The sequence below is a fragment of the Polyergus mexicanus genome, unplaced genomic scaffold (assembly GCF_030449975.1).
Source record: "Polyergus mexicanus isolate NDT 795.1 unplaced genomic scaffold, iyPolMexi1.0 SCAF_93, whole genome shotgun sequence".
Lineage (NCBI taxonomy): Eukaryota > Metazoa > Arthropoda > Insecta > Hymenoptera > Formicidae > Polyergus > Polyergus mexicanus.
The window spans coordinates 9,578-27,208 of record NW_027223413.1 but is presented as its reverse complement, the minus strand read 5'-3'; the positions used below and the strand labels follow the sequence as shown (position 1 = coordinate 27,208).

Here is a 17,631-nt window from a genome sequence, read left to right as displayed (position 1 = left end):
TCCATTTCATCTGTATAAAAATAATTATAATGGATTAATGAGATTTTTGCGATTAAAATGACACGAAACATGACATAAATCGGATTATTTTTAATCAATTATGTTATTAAAATTATGATTACTTATTTCATTTAAAATTATCCGATTTATGTCATATTTGGTGTTATTTTAATTGCAAGAATCTCATTAATCCATTATAATTTTTATACTAATAAAATACAATATGAAAGTTTCAGTTTTTATTTTATAAGATGTTTATATAAGGAAAGATCCCCGCGCGATGCTGGAGAGTCGACAAAAGCAATAGCGAGAAAGAATGAAGGAGCAAGCGAGACGACAAATATCGAAGAGTTCCGAAGTCTCGCTCGTGAGGCTCCCTTTATCTATAATCTTTCACGTTAGATTAATATATATAAATTATTATAAAATTTATATATATATATATATATATATATATATACAGGGTGTCCGGCGTCAATCGCATCACCGGTCGTGTGCAGGTAGAGCAGATGAAATCGAGAAGAAAAGTCCTTTACCTTTTTTTTCTATAACACTTAATAAAAGAGTTATTATTGAGTAAAGTCTGGCCAATCAGCGCCGACCTTTAGCCGGGCGCACGTCAGTGAGCCGCGCGCTGTGAAGTGTGCAGCGGCGTACACTATCAAGCGCGCGGTTCACCGACATGCGCCCGGCTAAAGATCGGCGCTGATTGGCCAGACTTTACTCAATAATAACTCTTTTATTAAGTATTATATAAAAAATTGGTACAGGACTTTTCTTCTCGGTTTCACCTGCTCTACCTGCACATGACCGGTGATGCGGTTGACGCCGGACACCCTGTATATATATGTCATGTTACTATAGAAAATCAAATATCTGTATTTCGCATTTTATATATCCGAAAATAATTTAAATGCATTAATTACATTATTGTGATTAAAATGTCACGTCGTAAAATATTAATAAATAATGTTTTTATGTATCGAATTAATTTTAATCAATATGAAAATAACTTTTTATTCGGTTACAGAATATTCGTTTATAAAGATGCGCATTTGTTTTTATTATTACGCGATATTTGTAGCATGCATGTATCTAAGTATGTATGTACGTATCGGGGAATAAGGCGACTGTACTATTCACACGCACACAGCCAGGCACATGCGATAATATCAGTGCGCGGCAGTACTCAGTCTCAGTCTCAGTCGCGCGTGTTGTGTACATACGCGTAACGAGAGATAACCGCAAAAGTGTGCTCAACCGTTATAACGCGTTATAACGCGTCGAATTTAAAAAACGAGTGTTGTGTTTGTGTAGTCATAGTGTGTTCATATAATAGGGCGAAAATGTAATGAAAAACGCTTGCCTCGCTTTGCCCGCAGACTTTCTTTAAAAAGAATAAGGGTCAAAAGGTTAGTATATTTATATACCATAATTCTAGAAGGAATTGTTTTAATGTATACTATATACTAATATGTCGCTAGATATAATTGAATTTTTTTTCCGTGCAGTTTACACAAAAATATAAGTATGATAATGTAATATTATATAAAAATGTAGTATTTCAAGTTTCTTTTTTTATTTTTTGATTATATCTTTAAAGCAATTCCTAAATAGAAAACAACATAAAGACCTTTGTATAAAAAAATTGTAACATAAAATTAATCTTTAAATAGAATTTAGAATTACTACAATACATGAACATACACATTATATGTATATGATGCACATAGTATTTAGTACTCATATAGTATTTTTGTTATAAAGAAATAGACAGACATGGGCAAAAAAAAGAAAGAGAGAGAGAGAGAGAGAGAGAGAGAGAGAGAGAGAGAGAGAGAGAGAGAGAGAGAGAGAGAGAGAGAATAGGAATGAGTAAGCGAGGGAATGGCTGTACAACGATATATCGATTAATAATTCACATCAGTCGCTAAATATTAGTGAGCATAAAGTATTGCTACGGAGAAAGATCCAACTATTTCCTTTCTTTTCTTACTTTTGGCACTTGTATAGACACTTGCTCACTTACACTCATATCCTCTTTCTCTTTGCCCATTCTTCTCTGTCCGTCTCTTTCTGATCCGAGCATACTATGTGTGTTATATATTATCTATATGCGATCTTTTCGTGAACTGGTTGTAAATATTTCATACCAGATGCGGTTTGCATGTGCGCTCTAAATATTGCCGAAATATTTGATCCCAGAAGCGATCTTTTCGTGAACTGGTTGTAAATATTTCATACTAGATGCGGTTTGCATGTGCGCTCTAAATATTGTTGAAATATTTGATCCCAGAAGCGATCTTTTCGCGAATTGGTTGTAAATATTTCATACCAGATGTGGTTTGCATGAGCGTTCTGGTTAAAAATATATCCCAGAGGCGATTTACGTGTGCTGGTTATTGTAAAAAATATCCCAGAGGCGATTTACGTGTGCTGGTTATTGTAAAAAATATCCCAGAGGCAATTTACGTGTGCTGGTTATTGTAAAAAATATTCCAGAGGCGATTTACGTGTGCTGGTTATTGTAAAAAATATCCCAGAGGCAATTTACGTGTGCTGGTTATTGTAAAAAGTATCCCAGAGGCGATTTGCGTGTGCTGGTTATTGTAAAAAATATCCCAGAGGCGATTTACGTGTGCTGGTTATTGTAAAAAATATTCCAGAGGCGATTTACGTGTGCTGGTTATTGTAAAAAATATTCCAGAGGCGATTTACGTGTGCTGGTTATTGTAAAAAATATTCCAGAGGCGATTTACGTGTGCTGGTTATTGTAAAAAATATTCCAGAGGCGATTTACGTGTGCTGGTTATTGTAAAAAGTATTCCAGAGGCAATTTACGTGTGCTGGTTATTGTAAAAAATATTCCAGAGGCGATTTACGTGTGCTGGTTATTGTAAAAAATATTCCAGAGGCAATTTACGTGTGCTGGTTGCTTTACAATATTTTGAATCGGATGCAATTTAATAGTTATGTAAGATTAGCAATATAACCGTTATTATATATTATAATACATATATATGTATTGTGCCATTGTATGTATGTATGTATGTATGTATGTATGTATGTATATATATATATATATATATAAAAGGCACACACATATATATATATATATATATATATATATATATATAACAATACATGCACACACACACACACACACACACACACACACATGGCCAAATATTATTCCTCTTGGAAAGATGTATGGAAAGGCACACACACATGCACATATATATATATATATATAAGTCCATATAAGTAATGTGTGCAATTGTGTTCAAATATGCAATAAAGGCAGACACGTGTCTATGTTATACTGTTATCTATAGCTTAGATACGTTTAGATATGCGTGCGAGGCAATAGAGCAGTAGAAATACACGATGTTGTCCGATTTCATCATATTGAACACAATTCTCTTTCAAATATGCATAAAACATGCAGAAATATTATCGGTAACAGCGGAACTAAAATTATTGATATTATCGATAATTTCGGTCGGTATTATCGATAATTTTAGTTACGCTTAGATGAGGGCGCTAACCCGTCGGAGTTCGCTCGTCACTGTTGGATCCCCTTAATTGCTGATAAAAATATTTCGCATCAAACGGCAAAAGATATTCTTACTCTTTTCCAAGAAATAGGAAAAGATTTTAATGTTTTGAAAAATATGAGTATGGATCGAACAAAATGTACAAATATAATTTCAAATGTGTTATGTCCGATTGAGACGGATCGTACAGTTAACAATATTCAAAACACTAAATTTTCATTATAAATTTCAAATGATCGCGGGCTAATAAGAGCCAGAACGCGAATAGTAGAGCGTTAGTTTCATAGAAAAATAAGTTTTCTATGAAACTAAATATGTGCACTGGGCACGAAATTTACTTGGTGCTATACCAAGATTTTTAAAAATAATCTCAATTCGAGATATATAATAAACCCTCCTTTACCCCTCTGGATAAATAAAGGCGAGAAAAAATATCGAAGCAAAGTCGCTGAATCGGGAATCGAACCCGAGTATCGGTGGTGTGGGGTCTGAATAGCTCAGAGGTAAAAGCAGTCGCCCGGCAAGCGAAAGACTCGGGTTCGATTCCCGATTCAGCGACTTTGCCCCGATATTTTTTCTCGCCTTTATTTATCCAGAGGGGTAAAGAAGGATTTATTATATATCTCAAATTGAGATTATTTTTAAAAATCTTGGTATAGCACCAAGTAATCGTGCCCTGTGCACATATTCAGTTTCATAGAAAACTTATTTTTCTATGAAACTAACGCACTACTATCCGCGTTCTGGCTCTTATTAGCCCGCGATTATTTGAAATTTGTAATGTCACATGAGAGCCTAATTTCTTAAAATTTGTTACTAAATTTTCAATTTTTATTGATGAAACATCTGATATTTCAAATGAAAAATGAATGACGTTTCTTGTTCGGTATATTGATTCGAAAGCATTAAACATTCGCTCGCAATTAGTAAAATGAATTAATATTGATGCGAGAGACTGCAGTGCAGAAGAATTGTTTAATGCCTTTATAGCTGAAATGTGGAAATTGAATATTCCATTTTTAAATATTGTTGCTTTATCATGTGACAATGCATCTGTAATGACAGGAAAACATCTTTCATTTAAAAAAAGCTGAAAGAGATGTGTAAAAATTTAATTACACTTCCATGTCCTTCTCATTCCACTGCATTAGTTGCGCATGCCGCATGCGCTAAAATACCGGATTATTGCGAAGAATTTAAAAAAAAAATCGTGAATTTTATTATTGGTAGTCCAAAATGTTCGGCAATTTATCAAGAGTTCTGTGAATGTTTTCAGGAAACAAACCTAAAAATTTTAAAGTTATCTGATACACGGTAGCTTTCTCATCATTCATGTATTGAAAGATTCTTGAGTCTTGAGATACTATCAAGTTATTTCTGAATGAAATTACCATAAGCGAAAAAACAAAGTCTGGAACATACCATATTTATTATCTATGATGCAAAATCTAGATATAAAAGCCTATTTCTTATTTTTACAGCATATTTTAAATTTTTTAAATTCATTTAATGCATTTTTCCAAGCTGTGGAAATTAGAATAAGAAACTAGAAGTCAGTAGAACTTTTAACCACAGTTTGCAAACATTTTTTAAAATCAGAGCATTTGAATAATTTATGTAATAGTATTAGTATAAGAGACATCAATAAAATGTGGTACAATAGAGCTCCAGGCGAAGATTCACATAATAAAAAAATCTAACGCGCCTTAAATGGAACCTCATGGGTGGTGTGGAAGTCCATTCACTCTTTGTTCTTATATTATTGTAATATTTATAATCTTACACAAATATATATTTATGTAAATAATTAATAAAGTAATTATTAAAGTAAAGAAATAAGAAATCGCATATGGTATGTCCTTACACGTAAATATATCACTTTTACCATATCATAATAAATAATAAAACTTAATATAGCATAACGAAAAAATGTTTTATATAACTATGTATATATATGTAAAGAGAATAGACTCTCTTTAAATTTAGCGCGCTTAGCACGCTCCGCGCGCTTCCATGACACCTGTCAGATGTCTCGTCGAGTACAAAAGGAATTAACAGCGGGAGAGAGGAAGATAGGGAGAGATATAGATAGAAGGAAGATATAAGAAAGAAAACAGGCTGGGATAAGTCATATAAAGATAATTAACGGTTATAAACAATATAGTCGAGCCAGCAGAGCTGCGAGAGAGATACGAATAATTGACCTTAATTGTCGTTTCTCTTATTTACAGGTAACCTGTAAATTTTGTACATACGTTGTAAACAGTTATAATATAAAACTCTTATTTACAGAGAAACTAATTTGGTTAATTATTCCGACGATCCAAACTCCTGATATAAAAAGACATTATATATATACACATATACATAATAAAAAGTTCACGAGTCGGAAAAGCATTTAACGCTGTCGTATGTAATAAGCCAAGCGATCAACATTGCCTTCGTTGCCAGCTCGGTAGAAAGTGAGAAGAAGACGAAAAACATATGTCTGTTCTTCTCTACTCTCCGAAGCTAGCCGAAGCGCAGAGCGCACATGTACGCGGTTCGTGCTTGTGTGCCTTATCCCCTCCATTGCTGAGCCGTGAGCCGCGGGACCTATTTCTGGCATCACTGGTCTTGCGCCTTGTGACGACCTCGATCTCCGATGGTCGAGAGCCGAGCCAACGTTTTGCTCGGTACTCGAGGCGTGGTGAGAATTAAAGTTCGTCTAGCGCCGAAAACTTTTCTTCTTATTAAGTGCTAGCGTCTAGCGCTTTTCTCTGCTTTGGTTTTGTTCCCTGCTGGGGGTCTGACCTATATTCTGGTCGGACGGCTTTCCACTTCCAGATTTCCCCGGGCGCCCTACGCCGCCTTGCGGTGCCGCCCGCAACTACTCGCGGACGCGCTATATGCCTGTCGAATTGCTGTCCACTTCCAAGTCGGCCCGCGCGCCATGCGCCGACTAGCGATGCCTCCCGCACTACGCGCGGGCGTGCGAGCGCTTGCGAGAAGCGCTAATATTCCGCGAATATTGTGTTACCGTAATTTTGTGGTTGCCGTAGGCCGCCACATTACCCCCTTCGTTGTCTTTTGGTCCGGTGACTGAAAACGTACAGTTTTGCGTGACACTCTGCCATTCCTTGTTTTTGCTTCCGTGGGTGAGTCTTTCTGGTGAGCTTCCGGTACTTGCTTCGACATTAATTCTTTATCTGTTAGCATGTAAGCCGGTTTGATTGGAACAATAGTTATGTGGACGGTCTTTCCGTTAATACGGATTAACTTATAGACTTTGTCCGAACGATCGAGGACTTGGTATGGACCATCGTTGGGTGCAAGGCCTTCGTTGATGCATCGTGTCTGAGGAACATGTGTGTGGAACACTTAAAGTCCTTAAACTCAAAGGTAGCCGGCGTTCCATGGCTTTTGCATGGCTGTGGTCGTAAGTCCTGCATCGCTTTTCTTAACTTCTGCAGGATTAGAAGCAGTCATTAGAATTGCTGTTTTCCTCCCTAGACTCTTGCAGAAACTCACCAGGGAGTCTTAGTGTTTCTCCATACACTAGTTCGGCCGGTGTTGCCTGAAAATTCTCTTTAAAAGCCGTTCTGATTCCTAACATAATCACGGGCAAGACCTCGGTCCATGCCTCTGTTGCGTGGCATTTAATAGCAGTCTTCATTTGACGATGCAAGCGTTCAACCATGCCATTAGCTGAAGGATGATAAGCTGTCGTACGGATATGCCTCGTTCTCGTCAACTTAGTCAATTGTCGGAACAGGTCGCCTTCAAATTGTCTCCCCTGATCGGTTGTTATCCGAAGTGGTGTGCCGAACCTTGAGATCCAGTGTATGAACAAATTCTGTGCTGTTGTCTCTGCCGTAATGTCTGCCATTGGAATAGCCTCAGGTCACCTTGAAAAACGATCGATTATTGTAAGGCAGTATCTGTAGCCTTTCGAAAGAAGTAGTGGTCCTACCAAGTCCATGTTTATGTGCTCAAATCGTTTTGTCGGGCCCATGAAACTTCCAAGAAGTGCATAGTTATGCCTCGAAATCTTTGCCTTCTGGCAGTTGCTGCAGACTCTTGCCCATTGGTGGCAATTCGCCTTAATCCTTGGCCAGACATAGCGTTCTGCAACCAATTTTGCTGATGCTTTGGTTCCTGGATGCGAGAGGCTATGAAGAGACTGAAATATCTGCATTCTATATTGTCTCGTGACAAATCGGCGTGCGATCGGCGTCGAGATGTCACAATAAAGGATAGTATCTGTTCCGGGAATTTGTACTTTCTGGAGCTTGAGCGAACAGTTCCCGTTTAATAATTCAAGATTCTTCTTGCGCTTTTGAGCTAGGTTTTCTAGATTCACCACGGTTTGGATTTCTACTACCTTTGATAAGGCGTCAGCGACAGTGTTGTCTTTTCCCGAAATATGGCGAATATCAGTGGTAAATTACCCGATATGCAGGTGCCTTGTTAGAACTTATCTTCTTTTCGATTAGTTTTTGAAGGGGATCGTTCAGTGACAGGACCATAGATGGTCGTGTCACTCGTTTTCGGCTGGAAAAAACCCAGATGCAAGCTACGTAAATTCTTTGCTTGCATTTCCGGCACGTCGTTCTTCGTGTCTCGCGATTGCGTGATCTCCGCGCGTAGCTCGCTTTGTCAGCGATTACGCTCATAACTCTATATGTCTTCCCCGGCTTCGAGTTATAGTCGGAAGACATATGTTAAATAATATTTAATAATTAATAATTATACTAATTTAGTTATAGCTGTTTTGGGCTATAACAATCTTAAGCTAATATTTTATATAGAATTGAATCCCACCATCAACTAGTGAAATCGCAATGTTGCGCAGTAGCATATTTGTCAGAGCATTAAGTATTTTCCACCGTGAAATATCCAAATTTGGCGATCCAAAACCGGGAGACTGACTATTATATGTCTATCGTGCTCTTTCTTTTCGGATTGCTTGATTACGTATGTAGGATAAACACGCTTATACAACCAATTATTAATGCGGAAAACAACCCTCTGCGATAGAAAAAATCGCAAAATCAATAAAATCTCTAGAAAATTCCAGACAGAGATAACATACCAGCTGAATTATATAAATACGATAAAGAAATAATAGTAAAAAGAAATAATGGTAAAAACCTTACACAAAATAATTCAAAAAATTTGGACGCAGAAATATATCCTTAAGGAATAAGAGGAGTGTACAATTTGTTCTATATATAAGAAAGGAGATAAAAATTAAAGAATGATGAATAGTGAGAAAGCCACCTTGTATCAAATAACTTTAAAATTTCTGTTTCATGAAAACATTCACAGAACTCTTGATAAATTGCCGAACGTTTCCGAAAATTTGCGATTTTTTTTTAAATTCCTCGCAATAGTCCGGTATTTTAGCGCATACGGCATGCACAACTAATGCAGTGGAATGATAAGGACATGGAAGCGTAATTAAATTTTTACAAATCTCTTCCAGCTCTTTTTAAATGAAAGATGTTTTTCTGTCATTACGGACGCATTGTCACATGACAAAGCAACAATATTTAAAAATGGAATATTTAATTTCAACATTTCAGCTTTAAAGGAATTAAACAATTTTTCTGCGCTGCAATCTCTCGCATCAATATTAATAAATTTTACTAATTGCGAGCAAATGTTTAATATTTTCGAATCAATATACCGAACAAGAAACGTCATTTACTTTTCATTTAAAATATCAGACGTTTCATCAATAAAAATTGAAAATTTAGTATTTTGACTGCTGTTGATTATACGATCCGTCTCAATCGGACATTTGAAATTATATTTGTACATTTTGTTCGGTCCATACTCATCTTTTTCAAAACGTTATAATCTTTTCCTATTTCTTGGAAAAGAATAAGAATATCTTTTCCCGTTTGATGCAAAATATTTTTATTAGCAATTAACGCGGCATAGCAAATTTCTGCTGATTTCTTTCGCTCTTCGAATGACAAAAGTGATTTGTTTATATTCATATCTTCACTTGATTTGTTTTTGTTTCATTTTCTTTACATTTTATAATATATTTCTTGGATTCTGACGATAGATTTGAGACAAACTATCAATAACAGATATATTACAAAATGCGCAGAAAAATGAATTAACGTCATGTGATACTTCGCATGGCTATGGCTTAAACAAATCGATCTGTAACTATTGTTGTTTAAAACGTTTTCGTGGTATTATTGTATTTGAACTTATATCGTTATGACACGCAGAATCCGCATGTCTTATAACATGCAATAAACTGCACGAAAAATTTTTCTTACACGTAATACAATGGAAAAGGCTATCATCAAATAATATTTTGCGTATCCAAGATTTAAATCGATCATCATTAACCCAAGCTTCTGAAAAACTTCGCTTAGATTTCTTTCTTAATGTATCACACATTTTGATATAGAATTGTCAACAACAAAGACTCTAAGATGAAGAATAAAACAGATAAAACTAAATTTAAGACTTATAATTGGAATAGTTCCAACTTCCTGAACACCAAGATTTCACACAAGAGCACTGTTTAGAAAAAATTATTAAAACGGAAGATAGCAGCGTAAAGAATCCGAGATAAATTTGAATTGATATAATCGATTTATTAATACTGTGCTCGCGTACTACTTATCTAGTCTATGTTTTGACGAGAAAAGAGACGAGAGCCTATTCTACATGTTTGAAAACGACGAAAATGTTCCGAGACAGCAACAAGAAAAAATACTTTGTCAGCTCATTTGGGTATCGAGACGAGCGGACATGACGGGTTGTGCGTCTATTTGTAAACACAAGTAGAAATCTGGTCGAGGGAAACAATAAACATATTGGATAATATTTCAGATAAATATTATTAAAAATAATACCGGATATTGCACCTATAAAGTAGATATGTAAAATATATTATGTTTATGAAGTACTGAATAAAATGTAGTACAATATGGCTCCAGGCAAAGATCCACGTAATAAAAAAATCTAACGCGCCATTAATGAAACCTCATGAATGGTGTGGAAGTCCACTCACTCTTTGTTCTTATATTATTGTAATATTTATTATCTTACACAAACATATTTGTGTAAATAATTAATAAAGTAATTATTAAAGTAATATAAAGTAATTAAGAAATCGCATATGTCTTTACATCACATGTCTGTAGATCACATATATATATATCACTTTTGCTATGTCATAATAAAACTTAATATAGCATAACGAATAAACATTTTATATATACAATATACATATATATTGCGACGACTTTTCTACCGTCTCGCGGCTGAGCGATAAACGCGGCCGCCGACTCGTTCTCTCCGTTGCGCGGGTGTAAATTGCGTCGACGAACAGGAGCTAATTCGCCGAAGGGGAGAAGCGGAATGGTCGTTGACAAAAACGGGAAAACGGAGAAAAAGGGGTCCACGCGCCAGGTGGGAACGGGATGTTAGGAGTTCCGCGCGTACCGTGACGAGATCCGAGAGATAATCGCGAGAATCGAACTTGGGCGCCAGATACGATCTTTCACGTATCAATTCACGAAACACGCGAAATAAACGCGAGGTAAACGCAAAAGCAAGTTGTCGGAATTCGCCACGGGCTGGCTAGCTCGCCTAACGGTAGACGGGCAGGGCGAGTGTTGATCGAACGCGATAATTTATGCAAGAGGCGACAATTACGGAAACGACAAACACCACTGAAAAGAAACTCGCCAATTAAACAAAGAGGTTAACAGATTTATTATAATAGCGGGAGCCGCAGCTCCTCGAGAATAGTAATGATAAACCACGCGGATATACGGCTGCAGTAAAAGGAACGCGGCTGCGAGACGGGGTGTTAGACGCGGGGTGCGAAACCCCGTAATGCGTACGCCGAGACCAACCCGTTAGATCAGCCGGAATGTCCGCTCGGCTTGAATTACGCCTCGCACTGCGAAGAAATTGAATATTACGTTCTTCTATAATTCGGGTGCAAGACCGCATCAATTCTCGATATTGCCTCGCCAACGGCGATATTATCGCCCGCTATTACCGCGGAATTATTACGACGCAACTTAAGATTAACAGGCACTTAATACAACGCAGACAGGCTTCGATTTCGGACGGACATATTACGCAGAATCGAATTCTCGGCACACACACGCACGCAATTCATGCAAGAATCGCGAGGAAAGTCTCACCAAAACGCGCTCACAATTTCGAGACGCGGTGCTTTACAGTCGACATGATACGTCGAATTTACGCGATTCACACTCTCACGTAACCCGTATAATAATCGCGAAAGACAGATGCATCGGGCGTGTACGCACAGTTTCGACGCGAAGATTCACTACCGAGAGACAAAAAGAATATAACAAATTGACGCGAATCACACTCACACTCAGACGACCGACATACCGTACGACGAGTCTTAAACGCTAGACGTGCGAAACCCAACGCAAATATAATCTACGGAATTCGAATCTCCAGAGAGACGACACACGGTTTCTTAAAAACGCGAGGTAATGTCTCGATCCGCGGAAACCGATACTTTCGAGGTTCCGGGGCCCGAATCGCTTGACGACGTGGCCGTGACGCGAAAATCTACACTAAAGAATCGGGCTTAGCCCGTACACCAAAGTACGAATTCACGGCGACGACGACAGAACGAAACGATTCCGGGCGCAATCGCGAGTGGCGAATATGGCGGAGGGTAACCTCACCGGTACTCTTCCTCCCGTCGGGACGGTCAGGGGTCGACGAAGTCCTCTCGCGCTCACAATTCTTCGCCGTCGATCGCCGGGATCCTCTCCGCTCGTTCACGCAGCAACGATCTCGCAATTGTTCTCGCCACAACCAGTCCTCTCGATTACGCCGTTACTCGCACGCAAGCTCACGCCAGTCTCCTCCTGGATCGTCGCGATCCAGAATCGATACCTGTGGGCCGGCCGGGGCTGCGCACACGGGGTGCGTATTATCGCGACCAATCACGCGTTATCACGCGTTGTAGCCGGCGGGCGGCGCGCTCACGGTCGTAACGGGGATGCGCGCGCCCCCGGTATTACGAATAATAATTCGCTGGGGCCCGTTCCGCGGGGCCGTCGCGAGGTCTAAGGCGAACGGCTTGGCCGGAAACATCGCTGCCACCTTTCTTTCCGTCTCTTCCGGGGCCGCGTCACGCCATCGGGTGCAGGATTGCAGTCCCCCCGCGGGGGCCGTATCCGCACGGGCCTGAGCCCTTGCGCGAGGATTTTCTCGCTGTCCCGTGCGTCGCGCATCACGTGTGCGGGTCCGGATCCCGTCGTGACGTAGCTAGCTTGGCCGTTAGATAATTTGGATTTCCAAATTGCTGGCTCCTTGCCCCTCTAAGATCTTCCTTGATTGGCGATCGTAGTTTCCGTGACGTTTCAGCGACTCTCCGCTCCTTCGCCGATGAGGCTCCCAAATGAATTATTCATACGAAAGAAAAGCATAAACTAAATTAATATTAAGCTCGAAATCTCAATTAATGACGCCTCTCTGGAGGTAACGGTACGGTTCTCGCAATGATTCGACTGGCGCGGCCTTTTAGTCCGCGCTTTTCGATCGGAGCGGGACTCGGCGGCCGCGCGCGAGACGGCAACGTCACAATATATATATATATATATATATATATATATATATATATATATATATATATATTAGAAGACAAAATGAGAGTCAAGAATTATTGACTAGATAACTAGATCGACTGTAATTAGATTGACTCTAATTATGATATAATCTGATTTTCTTTCACTAATTTAATAAGCTCTATTATTGCAGCAACACATAGTGAATATTTTTCAACATCAGAACTGAGCAAGATTAAAAGCGAGATTAATTACTTTGATAAGACGAGATTAATTAATCCAATATGACTGGCCTATAAGTTGATATTATTATTTTGTATCAATATAAATTTATTCACATAATACAATTAAATTTAAACACATTTGTTATATGCAGATTAAGATAAGACAAAATGATCAAGCAATGAGAGAGGTAGAATATTTATAACAAATCAGACAAAGTATTACATAGGATAATATATGAAAACTTTTGAGGCATGTGAGAGGATTGGACCCGAGCGGAATCGAACGTGGAATCTCTCGATTACCAGTCAGAATTCTCCAAAAAATGACTTTGACCATTTTCTAGAGTGTTTGATAGACGAAATGCGAAAGTTATCGCGAAAGGTCTCGAAGATTGTAAATAACAATGATACCCATTCTCGCAAAAGTAGGAGAGGAAGAAGAAGAAAGCAATGCTTAGTTTAAAATAGTTCTTGCAGAGGCGATCATTTTAAAATTATTAAATATCACACAAAAAAATTTACTTATTTAAAAGAGAACAAAAATAAAAAAAAGTGAAAAGCGGCACCGAGAGAACTAAAGAAGTATTTACACCCAACAAAGATAAAATTAATTTATCAATGATTATATCAAATATATTAATATCAAAGGAAAATAATACTGTAACGATACATCCCTCCACCGTTACCCGGCCGTCGATCCGCCGGAAGTCCGCCGCCCGACAAACACTGGTCGGGCATAATGCGGAGGCGCCGAGCGCCCATTTTTAAGAGATAATAAACGGTCCGATTTGTAACCGCCGTTAAGACGCGTGTTTACCCGGAACCGTCGCCGCGCTCGGGTAACCGTACCGACCGTTTCCGAAATCACCCGAGTCGCGCGCGGCGGTTCACCGTTAAACAATATGCCTTAAAACATTAAGGCATATTACGCACGCGCACTCGCCGAAAAGCGGTATAAATAGGGCACGGTTTACTTCTCGAGACCAGATCTTCCGCAACCGCCAGAGTCAGTAAGACGCCTGGAAATCCGCTACGATCCTATTACCGCTTAAGAAGAGAGAAAACGGGGTTGGGAGTACCCAGCCTCCGCCGAGAGTTTGCGGCATCTCCAAGAGCGATCCTTCCGACCATTAACAAAAAGAGGAAAACGGGGTTGGGCGTACTCAACCTCCGCCGAGAGTTCTCGACGCCTCACACAATCCGTCCACCTAAGTACAACGGCGATCAACCAGTGGTAGGGAGTTCCCTGCAATGGGCGGGTGTTCCCGTCGGCCGTTGCACTCCTGAATTCTACGGACCGACTATCCCAGATGAAACGACGAAACGTTACTCACGAACAGACCGTAATTCCGCGACTGCCATTTACGAAATCGGACTCGCCATTAATACGGCGCGCTAAGTCCCGCTCAGGGGGAGGATCTAATCCTGCCGCGACATCGATTGACGCAACCGAATCGATACAGGCGCGTCTAAGGATCGCCCATCGGCCCGACCGAAATTATCGCCCAATAGTTAGCGGCCTCTGCCGAAATCACGATCCGCTCGCGTAGTCGATATTATATCGAACCGCCGAAATCGCGCTCCGCGCCGCGCATACGTGCATGCAATTCGGATGCACCGCGACCGACACGACCGCACCGCTAACCGATTCCGCATCTCATACATACACGAGTGCATCTTGCCGCACACACATCGTCATTCGCATCACATCCATACTTTCGCTACATTGTAACATCATACTTATATATTATACGTTCGCGCACGCACTCGCTCGCCTATCGTCTCACTCGCACACAACCACACACACTCGCACGCATACATCGTTTGCACACATACACTCACTCTGTATACATACATACTTACACACAATAAATTATATTTTACCTCTCATCACTTTTGTTCGTCTCTCGATACCCCTTTCACGAGCTCCGGATCCCGACCGAATATTAAAAAATATTTCTATTGTATTATTTTTTTTTCTTATATTGCTAGTATTTTGGTATATTCTTTTAAAACATGTTTTCAAAAATTATATTTATTTTCTTTATTTAAACACTATACATAATTTGGTAAAAAAATATATCAATGAGATCAGGTAAAGTAACAAAATAAATCTATTATTCTTTTTATTTTACATAACAGATAATGTAATAAATATACTAAATAATATGTAACGATGCACCCCCCATCGTTACCCGGCACGTAGCCAGCCGGAAGTCTGCCGCCCGGCGAACACCAGCCGGGCAGTGGCAGAGGCGCCTAGCGCCCTTTTTTTTAATATCTCAAAACCGCGGTTGTGATAAACAACCGTGCGGCCGTTATACGGCCGCCGTTACGCCGAAGACCGAGCATAGCCGAGCGCTGCCGGAAGATCCCGAGCGTCACCCGCCGAATTGCCGCGTCGTTTCGCCCAGGGGAAGCGACGCGTTTACCGTAATTTACCCGCCGAAAAACAACGCGTCGTTATCCCCACCCGGGGGCGATCGACGCAATTACCGATAGACGCTCGGGTATAAGAAGACAGCGTTTCGGCATCTCGGGACCAGAACGATTCCTGAATCCGCTCGAGCTGTACGCTCCGAGATACCAGAAACCGATCCTGAAAAGTCGTAGCAACGACGGAACGTGGGGTTGACGTGTTCGCAGCCTCCGCCGAGCATTCTCGGCTTCCGTGCAGTCTCCGAACTCCTGGCACAAATCCGACCGACTCGACGAGAGCGGAGTGTTCGCCGCTCTCCGAGACTAGTCCGTCTATCATTCGACCGCTCCAGCTAGCCGGATCGTGGGTTTGCGAGTTCGCTGCCCCGTCGAGTTTTCTCGACTCCGACACGCTATCCTCCACTTCGCGAACGGAAGCAGGGACGGAGAGTTCTCCGCCCGGTCGAGGGTACTCGATCTCCGCTCGCCTTCCCCGACCACTGGGAATACGCGATTAATCCCGCGACCACATTAATACTATTATCACACCGAAATACCTACCGCCTAATATTTCATTCTATTCCACGCGCCGTCAAAATAAACACGGCCTTGCCGTATACGCGCCGACCGACCGCGCCCAACTTCTTGCGCGTTTCGCGTGCCGTCAAAATAAACACGGTTTTACGGATATTGTAAGCGGTTCGATATATCGAACATCGCGCACCGAATAATCTAAGCGCATTCTATCCAGCGCGTTGCACTATCCACCGCACGCTCACTATTGTACATCGACCATTGCCGAAAGAGGCAAATAAAGACAATATTTAAATCCTTCGTGTGTCTCACCTTTTCACGAGCTCTGATCCCGGCCGAGCTTATCCACGCACTCGCGAAAAGCGACCCCGTTACATTGGCGCCCGAACAGGGACCGTCCGGGACACACGATTTTTTTTTCTATTCTCTAACGGCGTGGTCGATAACCAAGCGATATGAAGACCTGGCTATACACGCTCTCGAAAGAGCAATTAATCAATATAGCCCTGCAACATGGCATCGAAACGTCCGGTACACTCGATGCCATCCGCAGCCGGATGAGCCAATATATAGACTCACATCCAGACGAATTTGGGGCCCAAGGCCCAGACGCTCGAAACACGCGGACGCCCCCACGCATAGAGACCGCGACCACCGAGAGTGGGACGAACATCTCCCTGCGCTACAATTTGCGTACAACACCGCCAAGCACGATGCCACCGGATATACGCCGGCTTATCTTAATCACGGCCGCGAATTAGTTCCACCCGCCCCCGCCCTCCCAACACCTATGGAGGCCCCAGAACCTGACATCGTCCGACAACGACTACAGGATGCCGAGGAAGTCGTACGGATCAATCTGGCCAGAGGATTCCAGCGACAGCAGCGATACTACGACCTACGACGGCGAGAATGGCGACCAAAGCTAGGCGATTACGTTTGGAAGCGAAACTACCCGCTCTCAAACAAAGCGAACGCTTTTAATGCAAAGCTCGCGCCAAAGTTCATCGGCCCGCTGGAAGTACGTCGGTTTATTTCGCCGGTAATCGTCGATCTCCGGAGCCAACGGGGGAAATGGTATCGTCATACACATATCCAGGACCTGAAACCCGCTCCCGGCGAAAATAAAAACACAGACACCGACGACAATAACAACAATACAGAAGATTCGGGCGATAATAACATCAACATTGACGAATACAATAACGAAGAAGACGAAGATGAAAACGAAGAAAACAACCCCACCACGGATTAAAAAACAAAAATCCAAAGGAAGGAAGGCAACCGGGAAAGATTACGGGCTCAGAAGCTGCCAAG

General features: G+C 40.8%; 1 protein-coding gene across 1 annotated transcript; it reads right to left on the bottom strand.

The window, feature by feature from the left end:
- Positions 1–7,011: 7,011 nt before the first annotated feature.
- Positions 7,012–7,425, bottom strand: LOC138944124 (uncharacterized). Its single transcript, XM_070315007.1, has one exon. It carries the CDS (start codon positions 7,423–7,425, stop codon positions 7,012–7,014), a length of 414 nt encoding a protein of 137 aa, XP_070171108.1.
- Between the last annotated feature and the right edge of the window lie 10,206 nt (positions 7,426–17,631).